Below are 19,756 nucleotides of genomic sequence, written 5' to 3' on the forward strand. Positions count from 1 at the left end.
AATTATTCCATTATCCAGCTTTAAAAAATCATGGAAATCTTCACTCCCATGTGCCAGGAATCAGGAGCTCCACTCTGTGCAAGGCCTCAAGGCAATGGGATTCCATCAAAGTCAAGGGATGGAGCTTCCAGTTTGGAATTGCAACCTCTGCTCCAGATGTGTCTCGATCTCCGGCTGCTTGTTCTTGGGTTCTGAGGAATTGTCACTGCTCAGTTTTGCGTGGGCTGCTGGATTTATGGGGGCGCAAGGTTGGGCTTCAAGAGGGAAATGAAAAGAGAAAGTAAGAGAAAATAATGGCAAGGAGAGAAAAGCAAAAGGAGAAGAGAAACATGGAAAAGAGGGGGGAAAGAGAAAAGGAAAGGGGGAAAAGAAAAGAACGGCAAAAAGAAAAGGGGAAGGAGAGAAGGAAAAGAAAAATGGTTGAAGGAAACAAAAAGGAAGACAAGAAAGAGAGAGGAGGGAAAGGGAATTAGAAAGGCAAGGCGCGATGCCCCGGGGCTGCGGCCCATGACCCCGGTCCCGTTCATGTTCCCGGTCCCGTTCATGCTCCCGTTTCCCCGCCCGTTCCCGGTCCCGGTCCCGTTCCCGTTCCCGTTCCTGTTCCCGGTGCCGTTCCCGGATCCGGATCCCGGTTCCCGTTCCCGCGCTCCCCTGTAAGGCGCCGCCGGGGGCGGGGCGGCGCCTGCGCGGAGCGGTCACGTGAGGCAGCGGCGGGAGCGCCCGAACGGCCGGAGCGGGGCCGCGGTGAGGGACGGGAGCGGGGACGGGAACGGGGATGGGAGCGGGGACAGGAACAGGGACGGGGTGCGATGGGCTGAGCTGAGGCGGGCGGGACGGGCCCGGGGCCGCCGGACCCCCGACGCCTCTCGGGGCCCCCCCGGCGCCTCCGCGGTGCGGGAGCCTGAGGGCGTTGGCGGCGGGCGGTGGGCAGGCCGTCAGCTGTGGGCAGCCATGGGGGGCGTTAAACAAAGGGCTGGCGTTGAGCGCAGTGACGGGACGCGGCGTGGGGAGTCCGGCGAGCTCCAGATCTCTGGCGGGCGGTACCTGGGAGGTGCTGCTGCCCGGGCCCCCGGGAAAGTTGGGATCGTGGAATGCCAAAATGGCCATGAAATTCCACCCTCTGCCATGGATAGCGACACCTTCCGCTATCCCAGCTTGCTCCAATCCCCGTCCAACCTGGCCTTGGTCACTTCCAGGGACAGCCGCAGCTTTTCTGTGCCAAAGCTTCAGCACCCTCACAGGGAAGAATTTTTTCCCAGTGTTCAACGTAAATTTCCCCTCTGTCAGTTGGAATCCATTCCCACTTGTCCTGTCATTATTATACTCAAATTGTGTGTTATATCCCAGGTATGTGTATTCTCTTGTATCCTTCAGTTTCCCATGACAGCTCCTGCCTGCTATCCTCCTCAGCAATCCCAGGCGTGGTGCAGATCCTCTGCAGGGTCTTCCAGCCCTTTCCAAGGTGTTTTGGCAGCCCCGAGGGCAAGCTCTGGGGCACAGCCCAGGCCTAACATCAGGAGCCATTTCAGACGACTTTTCCAGCTTTAAGAACTCCATGATTCTGATTTATGTGACCACATAACTTACTGCTAAAAGGGAACACTGAAATGTCTGGTTCCTTCCAGGGGCTGTCCTGGTCCCTCGCTGCCATGGCCATGCAGATGCAGCTCGAGACCAGTGCAGACGCCTCAGCAGAGGAAGAGAGCTTTGGGCCACAGCTCATATCCAGGTTGGAGGTAGGTGAGGAGTTACCTCTGGAGGAAGTTTTCCATAGATGAACTCGCTGATCTTTTTCCTAGAATGGAATCCTGTGATGGTTTGGGTTGGAAGGAACTTTAAAAGCTCATCCCCTGCCATGGGCAGGGTCGCCTTTCACTATCCCAGGTTGCTTCCAGCCCTATCCATCCTGGACTTGAGCATTTCCTGGCTCTCCACCAGGGCCTCGCCACCTCCACAGGGACGAATTCCTTACTAATATCCAACTTGAACCTTTTTCTTTAAAAGCAAGGTGAAACTGAAAACTCTGTTACTAAATTCTTACTTGTGTTCTGTTAAAAAAAACCAACCAAACAAAAAACTCAGAAATACCCAAAAATACCAACAGGTGTAATTTTTCCTCTCTCCCTCCCCCCTCCCAGCAATGTGGCATAAATGCCAATGATGTGAAGAAGCTGGAAGAAGCTGGATTTCACACAGTGGAGGCCGTGGCTTATGCGCCAAAGAAGGAGCTGCTGAACATTAAAGGCATCAGCGAAGCCAAAGCTGACAAAATCTTGGTAAGGATGCCCTGGAACTTTAACTCAAGATATTCCACATGTTTATTTCTGCTGGCTGAAAGTGTTGTGATGAATTTGGAAGGTGTCCAAAGGGCAGTAAGGGTGATTAGAGGTGTGACATGACTTGTGATGGGAAAAGGCAAAACGCATCAGGGCAGGACTGAGCTGAACAGGAGGGGGACAAGGGGAGAATATTTCCATAAAACACACAAAAGGGATGCTGGTGCTTTTTCTTGGAGCAGAATTACAGCTCTATTCAGAGGTACCAACTAGTGCAAGGTCTATGAAATGTGCATGGAATGATACAGGCACCTCTCCACAGGCAGGGAATATTAATTATTGGGGGATTAATGAATGGCATTAACTCCTCTGGCACTGCTCAACTGGCTTTTCCCTCAGGCTGAGGCAGCCAAACTGGTTCCCATGGGCTTCACCACAGCCACAGAATTCCACCAGCGGCGGTCGGAGATCATCCAGATCACCACTGGCTCCAAAGAGCTGGATAAGCTGCTCCAAGGTCAGCATTTTATTATTTCTCCTTCCTGCTTAACCTCACTTATTGGGATGGGGTTTTCCCATGAACCATGTAAGGCAAGTCCTGGTTGGATGAAAAACCTCTAGGACTGCTCTTGAATAATTGCTTTTGTTTTAGAAGCTGCAGAAATAGTTTTTAGTCCTTTTTAGTCATGATGCAAGACCCAGAGCTGTCCATTTTTGGATGTTTCTGGTTTATTTAAGTCCGTGATGTGTTTAGGGAAAACAAAACCAGGTATCACCATCTCCCCATTCCTCTGGTAATCCAAAAATTAAAACAAGTAATTTCAGCTCTTCAGCATCTTCAAAGACACCCATGAACTTCTTAACCACAGCATGAACAAACCTCATGATGGCAAGCAATTTTCCCTCTTAGCTTTGACATTTTCAGCCAAATTCAGTGTTTTACTGTGTCTCTGTAAATGTAATATATTATATGCGAGATAGATACATAGATCATACATGTAACGTGTGACCTTTTGATTTTTATTAATAATTATTATTGTTATTTTCCCTTCAGGAGGAATAGAAACAGGGTCCATAACAGAATTATTTGGGGAATTCCGTACTGGGAAGACGCAGCTGTGTCACACCCTGGCTGTCACCTGTCAGGTGGGGGGTTCACCTCATTACAATCCAATATTCAGACCCCACAGCCTTGGGATATTTGCTAATGTGGGCACTTCCTTTGACTTTCTAAGTGTTTATTACTGTCTAGAGGTTTCTATTCCCTAAAATATTAGAGGCTTGGACTTAATTTGATCATTGAGTTAACTCCTTGAACTTCCCAGCTCAAAGCTCAGCACCTTTCATCTTGTCATGGAATGCTGGAATGGTTTGGGTGGGAAGGGACCTTAAAGCCCATCCAGTTTCATGGGCAGGGACACCTTCCACTATCCCAGCTTGCTCCAAGCCCCATCCAAGCTGGCCTTGGGCACTTCCAGGGATCCAGGGGCAGCCACAGCTCCTCTGGGCAACCTGTGCCAGGGGCTCAGCACCCTCCCAGGGAAGAATTTTTTCCCAATATCTCATTTATCCCTGCCCTGTGTTAGTGGGAAGCCATTCCCCTTGTGCTGGCACTCCAGGGTGACAGGGACTACAAAAGGAAGGTGTCAGCAGCGATGAGGACCAAGGATCTTTCACTTTTCCCAGCTAAATGGGACTTTCACCACAATAACTTAGGATGTTATTTGTTGTATTGCTCAGTGAGGGCATGTGGCAATATCTGCTGTATTTATGGATGCTTTATTCCCTGTTCATTCCTTTCCTTCTCCTTTAGCTCCCCATAGACCGTGGCGGTGGCGAGGGAAAAGCCATGTACATCGACACGGAGGGGACCTTCCGTCCAGAGCGGCTCCTGGCTGTGGCTGAAAGGTCAGTGAGTGGGAGACAGGAATAGATGGACTCACAACTCAGTTAGAAAATGTTTTCCACAGGTCCTGGAGGTTGATTTGGCAGGTGTTCCTTTTGGGAAAGCTCTAGTGTTGCCATTCCTCTTCTTTCCCTGCTGCTCTCTCCCCAGAGCTCTCATGTCATTGTCCCTTGGCATGAGATGGTTTCCCTGCCTTTTGCTACTGGAAGGGACTGAGAGCTTCCCAAGCAGCTTTCTGTTTGTTCTTTCTGAAGGGAATTTGATCTAATCCTGCTGGCTTCTCCTGCAGGAAGGACTGCTCCCATGTTCCCTGTCACCAGGGAATATTTAGCAGCTAAGCAAAGGAGAGGAAGTGAAGTGATGTTTGGAGCAGGCACAGGTGTGTCTGTGCTGGCCATGTACAGAGTGTCCTTGGAATCAGGGAATTGTTCAGATTGGAGGAGCCCTGGGAGATCCCCGTGCCCAACCATTCCCTGGTGCTTCTGAGGCCACCACTGTCCCATGTCCCCAAGTACCACATCCACATGGCTTTAGATTCCTCCAGGGATGGAGCCTCCACTGCCAGGGCTGGACAGCCTTTCCTCTAAGAGACTTCCCAATGTTCAGCCTAAACCTCCCCTGGTATCACATGAGGCCATTTCCTCTTACCCATTTCAAATTGTTCCAATCATTCTGTTCTCTTTTCATCACCACAGGTTGCATTTTTTCCATCTGTTTTTATCTCTGCCAGGGATGTGAGTTTTTCTTCCAGTCTTTTTGCAAAGCTCCTAGCTAACTGCTATGGATGAAGTTGTCACTGAAGGTTCATCCCTTTATTTTCCCTGTTTTTGCAGGTATGGCCTGTCTGGCAGTGATGTCCTGGACAACGTGGCCTATGCTCGGGGCTTTAACACCGACCACCAGACCCAGCTGCTGTACCAGGCCTCGGCCATGATGGCTGAGTCACGGTAATTACACTGATTTCATGGATTTTGTTCCCACATGGGGTTAGCCTTTGCTCCATGGGCAGTCAGCTGTCAGCAGCACATCTTGCTGCTGGGATTCTGGGTGCCAGCAACTGGCTCCAGCTGATGTGGCTGCACAAACACAGGGAATTCATGGTTCCTCAGTGCCAGCCTAAGGGAGCAAGTTGGAAGCTCAGTTTAGAGCTGTGGTTAGAAACAGTGCTGATGATTTCCAAGCTGCCAGGAGAGCTGTGCAGGCAGCTTGGGATTGGAACCAGGACTTAGAGCCCTGCCTGCCCTTTCCAGGTACGCGCTGCTGATTGTGGACAGCGCCACGGCCCTGTACCGCACGGATTACTCGGGAAGGGGTGAGCTCTCCGCCAGGCAGATGCACCTGGCCAGGTTCCTGCGGATGCTGCTGCGCCTGGCCGACGAGGTGAGCATCCACTGGGCTTTATGGCGTGGGCTGATGCTGGCCAAACACCAGGCACCCACGAAATCTGCTCACTCACCCTCCTCTACAGCTGGACAGAGGAGAGAAAATGTAATGAAGGGTTTGTGAGCTGAGGTATAAGGACCGGGGGAAAACACTCCTCAATTAGCAGCAAGGGAAAAACAGGCTCACCTTAGAGATTTGAAGTGACATCATTACTAACAAAATCAGAGCAGGATAATGAGAAGTAAAATAAGCTCTTAAAAAAACAGCTTACCCCCACTTCTCCCTCCTTCCCAGCTCTACCTCCTGTGCCAGTGGCACAGTGAGATGGGAAGGGGGGGGGGGTTTGGTCAGTTCATCCACCCAAGGCTTCTCCCACTGCTGAGGGAGAAAATGTCCCAAGGGCTTTGTCTCCACCTCTGCTCCCATTGGTTTGGAGAGGCTGGATCCCACACTTATGGGCACCAGGAGTGCCCCTGTGTCCTTTTCCCTGCTTTTCTCTTCTGATTGTGGGAAATAATTGGGTTTGGGTTGTTTCTCCTGCAGTTTGGTGTGGCCGTCGTCATCACAAACCAGGTGGTGGCACAGGTAGATGGAGCTGCCATGTTCGCTGCAGATCCCAAAAAGCCCATCGGAGGCAATATCATTGCTCATGCTTCCACCACCAGGTGAGAAAAGAGATGGTCATATCCCAGGAGCCTGGGCTGAGAGTGTTTTATGGAATTGGCCGAGTAGCTTTTACTTCTGGGGGTTTCCAGTCTGTCCATGGCAGGCCCAGCCTGTGCTTCAGTTCATCGCCACTCTGGGCCTTCAGTCCGCAGGGAAATGAACGTCTCGGGCAGTTCCTACAGCTCTGTTTACTCCTTTCTGGGTTAGGATGATTTTCTGGGAGTCCATCCTGACCTGTTTCCTTCCCTCTCCCTGCCAGGCTGTACCTGCGGAAAGGCCGAGGTGAGACCAGGATCTGTAAAATCTATGACTCTCCGTGTCTTCCCGAGGCTGAAGCCATGTTTGCTATCAATGCCGACGGAGTGGGAGATGCTAAAGACTGAAAACTCCTTTTCTTCCCCTGAATCCCAAGACTCTGTGTCTGTAAGAGGCTCCTTTCCTGGTGGCACCTTAGGGATACTTCCCAAGGCAGCGGGTGGAGGAAGCTGTGCCGTGTCAGCCTGGGAAGCGTCGGGACATGCCAAGCTCAGCCACAGCTGTTGGGAAGAGATCTCCCTCGGGCTGCAGGCACAGGTGAGGGCCGTGTGCTTCCTCAGCAACATTCCCAGAGCACCAGACCCTGCGTGTTTCCCTGGATCCCACTGTGGTGCAGCAGAATCTTGGTGGCCACAGTTGGGAACTTTGCAAATTGGGAGCAAAGCTGAAGGGTTTGTCCACGAAGAGAAGCGGTGATTTATAAACCAAAGCAGAGTGATATTGCAGGGATTTGGGATTGGTGATGGTCCCAATCCATCATCTTTCTGTTCATTTTCTTTTGGATGCTGCAGCCTGCTGGGCTGGGGGAGCTGTTCCTTTGCATTTAATTTTCTGTATTCTGTTAATTCTCCATGGAAATCTGCTTTTAATAAAAAGGCTCTTGATGATGTCCCAGGTTCCTGGGATTCACAGGTGTGTGTTCAGACCAAGGAATGTTCTGAGTGGCAGAAGCTGCACCAATCTCCCAGGAATCTCAGTCTGGGTTTGTCTTTGCTCCCAATTCTCCTGTTTGGGGTGCCGTGCAGCCCTGCCCTGTGGATCTCCTACAAGAGTTTTGGGGTTAAAAAGGTTCTTTCCTATTCTGCAGTTTTTCTCTAGAACTTGATTAAAAGAATAATGTGATCTTGATGTGATCTTAATTGGTTCATTTGCATTGATTAATTAAAGCAGATCATTGAGAAGGGGCTTGAGCACCTCTTGGTTGGAGCTGGCAGTTCTTTATTGTCTCTTCATTCTTTGAATTTATTTTAATTATTTCTTAAGCAATTACTACAGTTAAGATACACAGTGAGGAGAGCAGCATCGCTGCCCAGCTGGATTGGGAAATCCAAGTGCAATTCCTTGGAGAGATTGAGGGGATGGGGAGCTGAGCCTCAGGCTGGGTTTTGGCAGCAGGAACTCGGTGAGGAGGGGAGAGGGGAGATCCCCCAAAGTTGGTTAAAGCCAATTCTGCTGGGTTTGGGTGCTCCCACCCCAAAAAAGGATCCTGGTTAAAGGGGACTTGAGGAAGCAGCGGGGTGTGCTGGGGGGGCTGTGCTGGAACCCCCAACCCCTGCCAGGGATGCTGGGCAGTGCCAGGTTCACAGGGACACTACGGAGGGGCTGTGCTGGGATCCCCAAATTCCAACCAGGAATGCTGGGCCCTGCCAGACCTTTGGGACACTGCCTGATCCAGAGAGATTTCCCATTTTGTTTTCTCGTGCTCAGCACCTGGCATTCCACTGGAGTCCCACAGGCTGGAAATGCCACGCGAACAGCTGGAATCGCAGCCGATCACACAGAAGCCAGTCCGGGAGAGGAAATGAGCTGTTCCACAGATGGATTTTTCCCAATGTGTTTTAATTTAAAGCAGAACATCGCCGGCCCCTCCCACCTACTTCGAGCCCATAGCCTTTATTTTTGGGGTTTCTCTATGAGAATTATCTGCCTACGCTGGATAAAACTTTCCGAAAATATTCCTGCGGCGCTGCGGGGACCGGCGGGGTTCGGAGGGTTCCGGGGTCGCGGCGGGACCGCGCCCGGAGCCCGGGCGGGGCCGCAGCCGGAGCAGGAGCGGCAGCGCCGGGCTCCGCCCCAGCGCCCGTCCCGGAGCGGCTCCTCCCGCCCGCGGGGAGCGCGGTCCCCATGCCAGCCCCAGTCCCGCCTCGGTCCTCCGGCCCCGGCACCCCCAGCGGACACGGACCCGCAGCCCCGGTCCCAGGGCCGGGAGCGGCCCCGGTTCGGCCCAGCCGCGAGGGGCGGGCCCGGCCCAGGTGAGAGGGGCGAGATCACGAGCGATGGTCCCGCCCCAACCGCGGGCAGGGCGGGGCTCCGTGAGGCGGGGCCCGGGGCGGGCCCGGGGGCGGTTCCAGGGGCGGGGCCCGAGGTGGGGCCGGGGCGGTTCCAGGGCGTGGCAGGCGGGGCGGGCTACGTGAGGCGGGGCCCGGGGTGGGGCCGGGGGCGGTTCCAGGGGCGGGGCCAGGGCCCGCTCAGGTGCGCGGGGTGGGCCCGGCTCAGGTGCACGGGGCGGGGCCGGCGCAGGTGCGCGGGGCCCCAGCGCGGCTGCGCGGGGCGGGGCCGAGGTGATTTAATCCCCGGCAATCGCCGCCGCCGCCATTTGCTCACCCAGAGCTCGGTGCGGGCGGGAGCTCTCTGTCCGCCGTCCTCAGGTGGGGCGCGGGGGCTTCGGTCTCCCCTCCTGTCCCCCCCTCTACCCCTCCTTCCTTCTCCCCGTGCTCCCCTGCTTTCTCTCCCTTTCCCCCTCCTCACTCTCTCCCCCAAACCCCCTCCTCGCCTTTTTTCCCAAACCCCCACACTCCTTCCTCTCCTGTCCCTACCCGCTTAATCCCTTCTATTCGCACTCTCTCCCTCCTCTGTCCACGTTCCTTCTCTTCCTTTCTGGCCTTTCCCTTCTCCTCCCGATTTCCTCCGTACCTCGATCCCCCCTCCCTACCCCTCCTCACCTCCTCCGTCTCTCCTCTCTCCCCGTCCTCCCCTCTCCTTCCCTCTCCTCCCCTCTCCCTCTGTCCCCCGCAGCCGCGGGGCTCGGGGCGCCGCAGAATAAAGCCCAGAGGGCCGGAGCCGGCGCCCCCGCTGTCCCTGGAGCCCCCACACGGGGCCGGACCCGCTCGGCGGGACCCCCCATTGCAGTGCAATGCACCGCCCGACACCGCCGGGGTTCCGGCTGTCCCTACATCACACTGGGGGTCCCCGGGGTTGGGGGAATTGGGGGGCGGGGGGTTCAGGAAGGGCCCCCTCCTCAGGAGGGGGTCCCGGGGGGGGGTTGGGGTTGGGGGGTTGGGGTGTAGGGCCCCCTCCGGAGGAGGGGTCCCTGGGAGGGGCGGGGCGGGCCCCTCCGGAGGGGGTCCGGGGAGGGGGGCGGAGGGGGATTCCCCCTCCAGGCCCCGCCCCTCCCCGGACCTCCTCCTCCGGACGGGGCTCGGCCCGGCCCCTCCCGGGACCCCTCCTCCGGACCGGGGCCCGGGGGGGGAGGGGGGGTGGGGTGGGGGGGGCAGGAGGGGTCACGTTTCTCTGCCGTGGATCTTTATGTGAGCTCACGCAGCAGAGCGACGTGACACCCTCTGCTTCCCCCCCCCCCCCCCCCGGGCCCCGGTCCGGAGGAGGGGGTCCCGGGAGGGGGCCGGGCCGAGCCCCGTCCGGAGGAGGAGGTCCGGGGAGGGGCGGGGCCTGGAGGGGAATCCCCCCTCCGCCCCCCCTCCCCGGACCCCCTCCGGAGGGGGCCCGCCCCGCCCCCCTCCCAGGGACCCCCTCCTCCGGAGGGGGCCCTACCCCAACCCCAACCCCCACCCCAACCCCCTCCCCGGGACCCCCTCCTGAGGAGGGGCCCCTTCCTTAACCCCCCCCCCCCCCCCCCCCCCGGGGACCCCCAGTGTGATGTAGGGACAGCCGGAACCCCGGCGGTGTCGGGCGGTGCATTGCACTGCAATGGGGGGTCCCGCCGAGCGGGTCCGGCCCCGTGTGGGGGCTCCAGGGACAGCGGGGGCGCCGGCTCCGGCCCTCTGGGCTTTATTCTGCGGCGCCCCGAGCCCCGCGGCTGCGGGGGACAGAGGGAGAGGGGGGCAGAGGATGGGAACAGGGGACAGAGGAGGGGAACGGGGGACAGAGGAGGGAATAAGGGACAGAGGACGGGAATAGGGGGACAGAGGGGGGTGGTCGGGGTGGGTCAAGGATGGAGAGCAGGCGGGGGGTCGGGGTGTGCAGGGGAGCAGGGGGGGGGCAGGGGCAGGTGGGGTGGCGGGGGCAGGACGGGCGGAGGATGGAGGACGAGGATGGAGCACAGGTGGGGGGTCAAGGTGAAGAAGGAAAACAGGGGGAGGTGGAGGAGGAGGATGGGTGAAGGAAGGAGGGGAAGGAGGAATTGGGGGGAAGGCAAGGAGGACGAGGGGGCAGGCGGGAGCCGGGCTGGGCAGGGAAGGAAGTGTGGAGGAAGGAGGGGCAGGGTAGGGTTGGGGTGTGCAGGGGGATAGGAAGGGTGGGGGGGACCGGCCCGGGAAGGAGCGGTTTGGGGGGAGGGAGAGGGAGGGCTAGGGGGGAGAGGGGGGGGGGAGTGGGGAGGGTGTGGGGGGGGGGGAGGGAGGAAGAAGGGAGGGAGAGAGGAGAGGTATTGAGAAAAAGAGGTAAAAATGTAAAATAAAAGAAATAAATAAAGAAATATGGAGCCCGCGCGGACGCAACCTCCCCCTCCGAGCGTCGAGGGGGCAAATGGCGCCTGCCGCGATTCCCGGGGTTTAAATCCTCTCGGCCCCGCCCCGCGCAGCCGCGCTGGGGCCCCGCGCACCTGCGCCGGCCCCGCCCCTCACACCTGCGCCGGCCCCGCCCCTCACACCTGCGCCGGCCCCGCCCCGCCCGCGCCCATAAATCCCGGCGGATCCGCGCCCGCTCCGTTTTGTGAGGTGGATGCTCATCCCGGGATGCGGCGGGGCCGTCGCTGGAGCGCCGTGCGGAGCCCCGGACCGGGGGCTGCTCCCGGTGCTGCGCGGGGCTCGAGGCGCTGAGGTGGGGCCGGGAACAGGACCCGGGCCCGGGGATTCGGGTCCGGGTCCTGCCGGTGTCTGCTGGGGGTCCCAGGCAGAGTGGGCTGTGGGTCCTGGAGCCGCAAGACCGGGGTGGGATTTGGGTAGGAATCGGGACAAGCATCGCCACGGGAAGGAGGAGCCGCTCCAGGACGGTCGCTGGGGCCGAGCCCAGCACTGTCGCTCTGGCTACGGCGGAGAAGGGCTGGAGCCCTGCTGGTGCTTCGGACAGGTCCCGCTGCTGCCGTGGGGAGCTGAGGCTGTGCCGGTGCTGGGCCCGGCAGGAGAGCGGCGCATTCCCGGAGCAGGCGCTGGATCGCGGCTGGAAGCGGCCGGTACCCCTCAGGCCCCGCCGCTCCCTCAGCGCCGCCGCCCCGCGGGGCGCCCCCTGGCGGACACGGAGCGGTGCCGCGAGCGCGGCGCCCCCTGGCGGACACGGAGCGGTGCTGCGAGCGCGGCGCCCCTGGCGGACACGGAGCGGTGCTGCGAGCGCGGCGGCCCCCGGGGCGCGCTCCCGGCCCGGCCCCCGCGGGGATGCGGAGCCCCCTCAGCCCCGGTGCCCCCAAGGCCACCGTGCGCAGAGCGGGGCCCGGACCCCGTGCCCGCACCCCCGGGGCTCTCGCCCGCCGCGTCCCCGCGGAACGAGCGGGGCTGCATCGCCGTGGGCTGGAGGAGCCGCTCCGGGCCGGGCGCTGGGGCCGAGCCCGGCGCTGCTGCTCCTGCTCCGACTGTGCCCGGTGCGGGACGGGACCCTGCCCGGGCTCGGTTCTGCTCAGGCCGCTCATCCAACACCTGCCAGGTGAGACCTGATGTTCTCCCTCCTTTTCCCGCTTTCCCTGTGGGTTGCGCCCTCCAATGCAAAAACCTCTGGGTTTAAAAAGCCAGTGAGAACTGTTCCTTCTTTATTTCCAGAGCACAGGATATTCTGTGTTGGAAAGACCCACGAGGGTTGTCAAGTCAAATGATGGTAGGTGACTGGCCCATGTGGGCATTAAACTCAGAATCCTGGAGTTCTCAGCACCCTGCTCCAAGCACCTGAGCCCATCTCAGGGTCACGAGAAAGGTCCTGCCTGGGATGGGAACAGCTGCTGCCAGCAAGGGAATTCCTGTGCAAATCAGTAAATGTTCTGCTAATGCTGCTTTGCACACCAGCCTCTGGAATGGCTCTAGGGTAGAACGGGCTGGCATCTGACACGACAGCACAAAACTCTTCCAGTAATCCTGATTATTTTGTCTTTTCCAGCATTTCCTAAATAGCTGTAGAGGTGCTGATGCCATGTCCCTTTCCAGGGAGAAATGAGCAAGTGCTGAGGGTTCCCTTGGTCCCAGGCCGAGGTTCTTCTGCAGGGTGTCAGGGCTGGTCCCGCCTGCAGAGGGGCGTTTCCTGCAGGTGAGTGCTCACAGCCCAAAATCACGGTGGGGCTGAGCCCGGCGCTGCTTCTCAGGCCCGAGCTGCACGGAGCCCCTCGGGGACTCCTGCTCCCTGCCAGGAATGTTCCTCGGTGCTCCCTCCGTGTGTCCCAGCTGGCCGGGAACGCGGCGGGGAGGGAGGCCGAGCGCCAGGGAGGGAACCAGCCCCTCTTGTCTTGGTGCCTGCAGGGGAGGAGCTGCGCCTCAGTGCCCTGCCCGTGCGGGCAGCGTGCCAGGCACACCCCGGGGCGGGCACTGGGATGCCCGGGCAGCGCTGGGATGGGCACGGATCAAGGGCTGCCCGCGGCTCCTGGGCCAGGGGCTGCTCTGAACGGGCCCCGGAGATGCTGCAGCCCGGACAGAGCCCCCTGACATCCCAACAACACCCCAAGGAACAGCTGCCATTGCCTGGGAGTGCTGCACGCTGGGCTTGCAGAGGAGCTCAGACAGCAATTCCCAGTGCCACCTCCTGGAGCTCCCACACAGCCACCAGGTACGTCCCAGCCACCCCAGTCCCTTCCCTTCCAGCCTGGGGACATGCTCCAGCAGCAGCCTTAAAGCCAAGGGAATTCCCGTTACAGAAATTCAATCCCAAGCAAGGCCCTCGGAGATGCTTTAAAACAAAAGGTTAGAGTTAGATGAAGTTTTGTTTGGATGAAGTTTGGAGTTTTTCAGGGAGTCAGCTGGAGCTGCAGAACTGCTGGGAAGCTTGCACAGGTGGGTCACACTGCAGGTGCCCTGAAGGCAGGGATGTGCCTCCCTTTCCTCAGGGAAAAGAACTCCCAGAGGCCACTGCCGAGGCTCTGGAATGAGCTCAGCTCCTGCAGGGAGAGATGTCCTGCCCTGGGCACAGGGGCTGCCTCAGCAGGGCCGGGAGCGCGTCCGGCCCCGCCCTCGGCTGCTGTAAAACATCGGCTGGAGCCCGAGCCCGGGGCTGGAGTCCACGGAATTCCAGGGAACTCTGTCAAGGGCCCCCGGGAACACGGGTGGGGCTGGGGGATGGATAAATAGCCAAGGGTTATAAATAGCAAATGCTATGGAATATCAACCTGTCCTTGTCCTGATCCCCCTGAGCTTCCTTGGAGCCTCTGCTGGTTCCTGGCACAGCTGGTGTTCAATAGGCAGCTCTGTGTGGGAATATCCATGCTGCAGGAGGCACTGGGAGGTTATTCCAGCAGGGAATTCTGAGCTATAGCTCTAATTCATCTAAACAGCAAAGCTGAACCCCAAATCTGGGCACTACACAGGGAACAATCTTTGTGCTGCCCTGCCAGCCAAAGCCCTGGGCTGGGAAATTTCAGCAGCCAAATGCATGGAATTCCCTAAATCCCAGCAACCAGCATTTTGTCCTCGATATATTACCTATTTTTAAAACCAAAACCCACACAGGTTTTGTCTATCCCATCCACTAAATGTTCATTCTGTCCCCTACAAATTATATCAGACAATTCCTCAAAAATACTTCTACAGATTATTTCAAGTTTTACCCCCAAGGTCTTCCCTACATGTCTACTACTAGTTATCTCATTTTTACCTCAAAATACTAATTCTACATCCTGTAAAAAATATCAAATTCTACACCCAAAATTTTCATTACCTGTCCACAATTGATTACCTCAGTTTACCTCATGATCATTCTCTTCCCTGGGGAATAGGTCATATTCCCCCACAAATATTCCCTGTCCCTTTCTGATTTCCTCACTTTTTACAAGAAAGCATTTTTTCTTTACCCTGGAGATTACCACAAGACTTACCCTAAAAATTTTCCCTACCTGTCCACTCCCTATTACCCCATTTCCACCCCAATATTTTCATTCTTTACCCTACAGATGCTTTCGGTTTTTACCCCCCAGTAATTTCCCTACCTGTCCATAACTGGTTACCTCAGTTTACCCCATCAAGTGCATCCTCTCTGCTACAGATCACCTCAGATTTTACCCCTGAAGTTTTCCCTACCTGCCCGGTACTGATTACCTAATTTTTACCTCAAAATATTAATTCTTTCACCCACAGATTAGCTCAGATTTTATTACCAAAATGCCTATTTTGTCCCCTGTATACTAACTAGGTTTTAAAACCAAAACCACACAAGTTATGTCTGTCTTATCCCCAAATTCTGTCCCCTGCACATCGCATCAGTTTTCCTCAAAAACATTTCTTCCTACATATTAACTCAGGGTTTGCCCCCCAAATTCTCCCTAGCTGGTCCACTCCTGATCACTTCATTTCTACCTCAATATGTTCATTCTCTGCCCTACAGATCTTCCCAAGTTTTACCCCCAAAATTTTCTTGCCTACCCCCAGTGACTGTCTCAGTTTATGTGTGTTCACTGTCTCCCTCGAGATTTACTCCAGTTTTACTCCCAAAATTTTCCATACCTGTCCCCAATTTATTACCTCATTTTTACCTTAAAATATTTATTCTCAACCTTTAGATTATTTTGTTATTCCTCTACCTGTCCACTACTGATTCCCTCATTTTCCCTTCACTGTATTTTCTACCATGTAGCTTGTCTCATTATTTATCCCCTAATCCTCCATCTGTCTACTACTGATAATCTCATTTTTACCTCAAAATGTTCATTCTCTGCCCTACAGATTATTTAATATTCTTTTTGCCCCTCAAAATTTCCCCATCTGCCCACAACTCATTCCCTCACATTACCTCAGTATGTTCATGCTGTCCCCTAGAGATTATCTCAGATTTAGCCCCCAAATTTTCCCTACATGCTCAGTACTCATCACCTCATTTTCCTCTCAGTGTTCATTCTCTACTCTTGAGATTTTGTCAAGTTTTGGCTCCAAAATTTTCCTTACTTAAAAATGAGTACCTCATTTTTACTCCAATATATTCACTCTGTCCCTTACAGATTGCATTGAGTTTTACCCCCAAAATTTTCCTTCCTGTACAATACTGATTAGCTCTTTTCTATGCCAAAGATTTGCATTCTCTCCCCTAAACATCACCTCAGCTTTTCCCTCAAAAATGCCACCTTGCTCCCCTTGACATCCCCTCACATTTTCCTACACAAACAGTTCTTGTGTCCCCTCAACTGCCCCAGGTTTTCAGCTAAAAATGTCACCTCTGTCCCCTCTGAGTTACCCCAGGTTTTCCCTATTAGGAGCTGCAAGGAATTCAGGCAGGGCAAAGGACAGCAGGGAATTCTGTAAATTCCAAGGCAGAAAGAGAAGATCTACCAGCAAAGGGGAAAGGTTTCAGAAAACATTTCTGCAATTACTAATTAATAATTCTTTCCAATTCCCAGTGAGAAGAACATGAACTCACCACCACTGAGGCCTGGCAGTTCCCTGCAGCGAGAGCTCAGTGCACATCCACAGAGGCAATTCCAGCATCTAAAAGAAAGAAAAGAAGAAAAAGGTTATTCCTTCTCTTTCAAAGTTATTTTTAGTTCTCAGACCCAAACCACCCTTTGCCCTTGATTTTGGCTGGGTGACTCCTGAGCAGTGGGCACAGGTCCTGTCATTCATGCTGATGGGAGTGATGCTTTCTGGGGACATCAGCTGATTTCCAAAGTTCACTGCCTGCCCCATGCCTGATCTGCACAGGAGAAAACCTCTGGCATGAAGAGATTTTGCTCCATCTAATCCCATCTGCCCAGGCTGTTCCATGTGGATGTTGCCAGGCTGGGGCAGCACAGGCAGACACAGCTCTCAGCTCTCTCTGCTCCAAACACAGCTCTGGGCTCTTTGCAAACTCCTCTGCTGCGAGGTTTTCTCCAGGAGAACTCAAGGAATGGCTCACAGCAGGTGGAGATTAAATTATCACACAGGGAAGTAGAGGATAAATATTCCTGTAAGAGCCTTTGGGATCTGCTGGGCTGAACTGGGAAGGGGACACTCATTCCCTGCAGTGCCAATGCACAACAACCTCCAACACAAAGCACAGACTGTCAGGTGGGGTCTGAAAGCACCACTTGCACAAACCTCGTTGTTGTTCTTCCTTCCAGGCACTTCTGCAATCCAGCCCTGAAGCTGAGAAGCCCAGAAGCTCTGGAGTCTGTCTGCTCTGGAACAAAAGGATCCTCCCGGGGCTGAGGCACATTCCCAGCAAACGCTCCCAACAGGCACAGAGGCCCCACTGGAGCTCCTGTTGGGGCTGGGAAGGGCTGCCAGGAGGACACGGCCCCCAGGGGGGTGGCAGTGGCAGTGACAGCAGCAAATTGCCACGGTCTGATGGCACAGCAGAGAGACAAAGGCCAGCAATGGCCACGGGAGCTGCAGGTTCAGTTCTGCTCCCTGCGCTGCCACATCCGGCAGGAAATCCCCGGGGGGACAGAAACTCTCGGGGTGCACAAAATGCAGCATCTGTGACCCTGATCCTGCCTGGGCTCAGCGTGGGGGGCCATCCCCCCCAGGGTCAGCACTGCCCTGCCCTGGACCAGTCCCAGACACTGCCCCAGCTCCCAGCTGCTCCCGGGGCTGCCACCACATTCCTGACAAGGTGACAAAGGTGACAAAGGCCCCTTTGGACAGGGCTCTCTCTGGGTCTCAGGCGTTGGGGACCGCAGGGACCAGGGCAGGGACAGCCTTGGACCAGGGCAGATCCCTCTGGGTTTGTGACACTCTGGGGACAGCTGGGGACTCACCCACACCACGGGCAGGACCAGGGACCCTCCAGTGCAGGCTGGAGCCCGTTGGGTTTGGCTGCTCAAACACCAAAGCTCTGGGCAAAGATGGGATGAGTTAAGTGGTTCTTCCTGTCCTGAAAGAGAGGAGAAAATGGAAATTAGGTCCACTCTGAAAGTCAAAGGCTGCTGGCTTCCCCACTTCTGTTCTGATTGCTCACTCCCTAAAAAATGAAAGGTGACACCAAATAAAAGTGCCCCTTGTCAACATTTTATTCCCTACTTTTTTCATACATTAAAAAGATGCCCGTTTTTTCTTATTGCATTCTTTGCCTAATTTTAACAGAGCCATTTTCATTCCAGGCCCCACTTGTGAGTTATTCAGTCCTTTGCCATTGGACTTTGGACAAAGGAAGAGAAGGATCTGTTCCACACAGGTGTCATCCAACAGAGAACAGCCCCTGTGCCAGCCCCAGCCTGGGCTGAGCACGCTGCCTCACTCCCCCATTCTGCATCCTGCCTCCACTCCAGTCTGAGTTTTCCCCCATTTTCCATGTCTAGAGACAGGAAATTGTCCTGGTCAGGGTGTAAGACCTTAAACTGCACATTGATCTGGGGGCTGTGACTGGATTCCAGCAGGGAATTCATGGTTGGTTCTACAAATAAAAACTATTCCAGGGAGCAGCCCTGACAAGGTTGGGAGCTGCTGCTTCACCACATGGTGTCAGCAGCAGAGAGAAAACACAAAATGTGTATCCAAAAACAAGGATAAAATGATTTCTCCTGCTTTTAGTGGGACCAGGGCTAATTCTGCCCTGGAGTGACAAAGAACTTCTCCCTCAGAGCCCCAGAGACCCCTCAAAAAGCCAAAGTGCAGCAGGGAAGGAAGGAAAGGCACCTCTGCCTCACCTGCTGGGAACAGGACAGGTCCTGCTGCTCCTGGGCACTGGGAACGTGTCTGGAGCCAAAAGCACCTTCCCAGGCTGAAGGGGCTTCCCTAAAGCACCACCTCTGGGAAGCAAAGGGCTGTGGAAGACATAGGTGGGAGTTTACAATAATAGTAATAATTGTAACAGGAACATCAATAACAGTAATAATAAGGAAGAGCAACAATGGAAGCAGCAATAATGCCAAGGGAGCAGGGAGGATGCTGAGCTTTAAATGAGTTTTGACTGAGGCAGCATCTCCTGGGCTCTCTGAAGCACAGCTCCAGGTCTGGGATTCCAGGAGCAGTGCAAACTCCCACTGTCCAATCCCTGGATTTGCCTCCTGCCAGCACTGGGCACCTTGGCCATGTTTGGCTCAAGTGCTCCAGTGCTGCTGCCTGGAGGGATTGGGAAAATGGGCATTAAACCCCTTCCCACAGGGCTGGCCTGAGCTCTGGCTGGGGAAAGCACTGGGCACCTCTGGCATTTCAATGAAATCAGTTTCCATCATTGTGAAGATACCCTGAATAAACCCAAGGCACATAAATAAACCTTTCTCCATAAGGACAGCCCCAGGGAATACACAGTCATTCCTATGCCTGGTCAAACAAACAGCAGCCAGATTTTGGGGAGAGACTCCAGACTCTTGTCTCCCTCCCTGGCTGTAAAACACTTCCAGAGGCTTTGGAGTTCACACAAGCTTGTCAGGATCTGGATATTTCATTTAAATTCCATTCATATACTAAGGGATTGGAAGTGTCCTAAAGGCACCTCCACTCACACTTTAATTTTAAGCCCTCTGCCACAGATGAATTGGAATGTTCTTTTGTTAGGAACAGCCCACCTTCCTTAGGCATCTCCATGTGGGAGATAAAATAAATGTGGACAAGAGTTTGGAATGCAGCTTCCAAGTCAAGTTCCCCGCTAGGAAATTACTCCAACTCTAGGAAGCTACTGTGACACAGATCAGAGGAACATCTTGAAAAGAAACACACACCTTGCAGCAGCCAGAACAATCTCATTTCTGATTTTACCTGGTCTCCAGGTGCTCTGCCCGAGCTCCCACCAGCCGTTCCCATTCCCGGACAATCCTGGACAGCACCACGGAAAGTACTGACAATGTCCATGAGGCCGAGGAGTCAGACGCGTTCCCTGCTGCAGAATAGGAAAGCAAGAGTTTAGATGCGCTTTGCGGTGCTTTCCGAACCCAATTCGATGGCAGGAACATGCTCCCGCTCACGCAGACGCGGCCCGTTCCCCTTTTCCCCGCTCAGGGCCGGTGCCCGACCGCCCCAGGGGACTCCGCCTGCAGTGCCGGGCGCTCCCACACGGCGGCAGCACTGAGGCACAGCCGGGAATGCCCCCCCCCACCACCCGGTATGACCGGACTGCGCATGCGCAATGCCGTGAGACTAATTCGGCTCCCAGCCCCTGGGTGCAGTACCGCGCTCCGCCCGCAGAGGGCAGCACGAGCGCGCCGCCCGCCGCGCTGAGCCCCGGCCGGAGCCGCTGGAAAAGGGGAATTTTGGGGGCATTAAAGAGGGAAATACCGCAC

The 19,756-nt window shown here is 55.7% G+C and overlaps 1 protein-coding gene and 1 long non-coding RNA gene across 3 annotated transcripts; both read left to right on the top strand.

Annotated features, from left to right (window-relative positions):
* Positions 1–678: 678 nt before the first annotated feature.
* RAD51 (RAD51 recombinase) lies at positions 679–7,445 on the top strand. 2 transcript variants are annotated; one of them, XM_030949317.1, is made up of 10 exons: positions 679–744; positions 1,626–1,736; positions 2,139–2,276; positions 2,676–2,793; positions 3,331–3,422; positions 4,090–4,184; positions 5,016–5,129; positions 5,433–5,562; positions 6,109–6,230; positions 6,491–7,445. In XM_030949317.1, exons 2-10 carry the CDS (start codon positions 1,650–1,652, stop codon positions 6,612–6,614), a joined length of 1,020 nt encoding a protein of 339 aa, XP_030805177.1. In that variant the 5' UTR covers positions 679–744; positions 1,626–1,649; the 3' UTR covers positions 6,615–7,445. The 2 variants fall into 2 exon arrangements, with proteins under 2 accessions (XP_030805177.1, XP_030805178.1); XM_030949318.1 differs by lacking the exon at positions 6,109–6,230.
* Positions 7,446–11,927: 4,482 nt separating this feature from the next.
* On the top strand, positions 11,928–16,069 carry LOC115904603. The gene is made up of 4 exons (XR_004060790.1): positions 11,928–12,078; positions 12,192–12,669; positions 12,879–13,182; positions 15,956–16,069. It is a non-coding gene; the product is annotated as an uncharacterized LOC115904603 (long non-coding RNA).
* Positions 16,070–19,756: the final 3,687 nt, after the last annotated feature.

This window comes from Camarhynchus parvulus, chromosome 5, assembly GCF_901933205.1.
Source record: "Camarhynchus parvulus chromosome 5, STF_HiC, whole genome shotgun sequence".
NCBI lineage: Eukaryota > Metazoa > Chordata > Aves > Passeriformes > Thraupidae > Camarhynchus > Camarhynchus parvulus.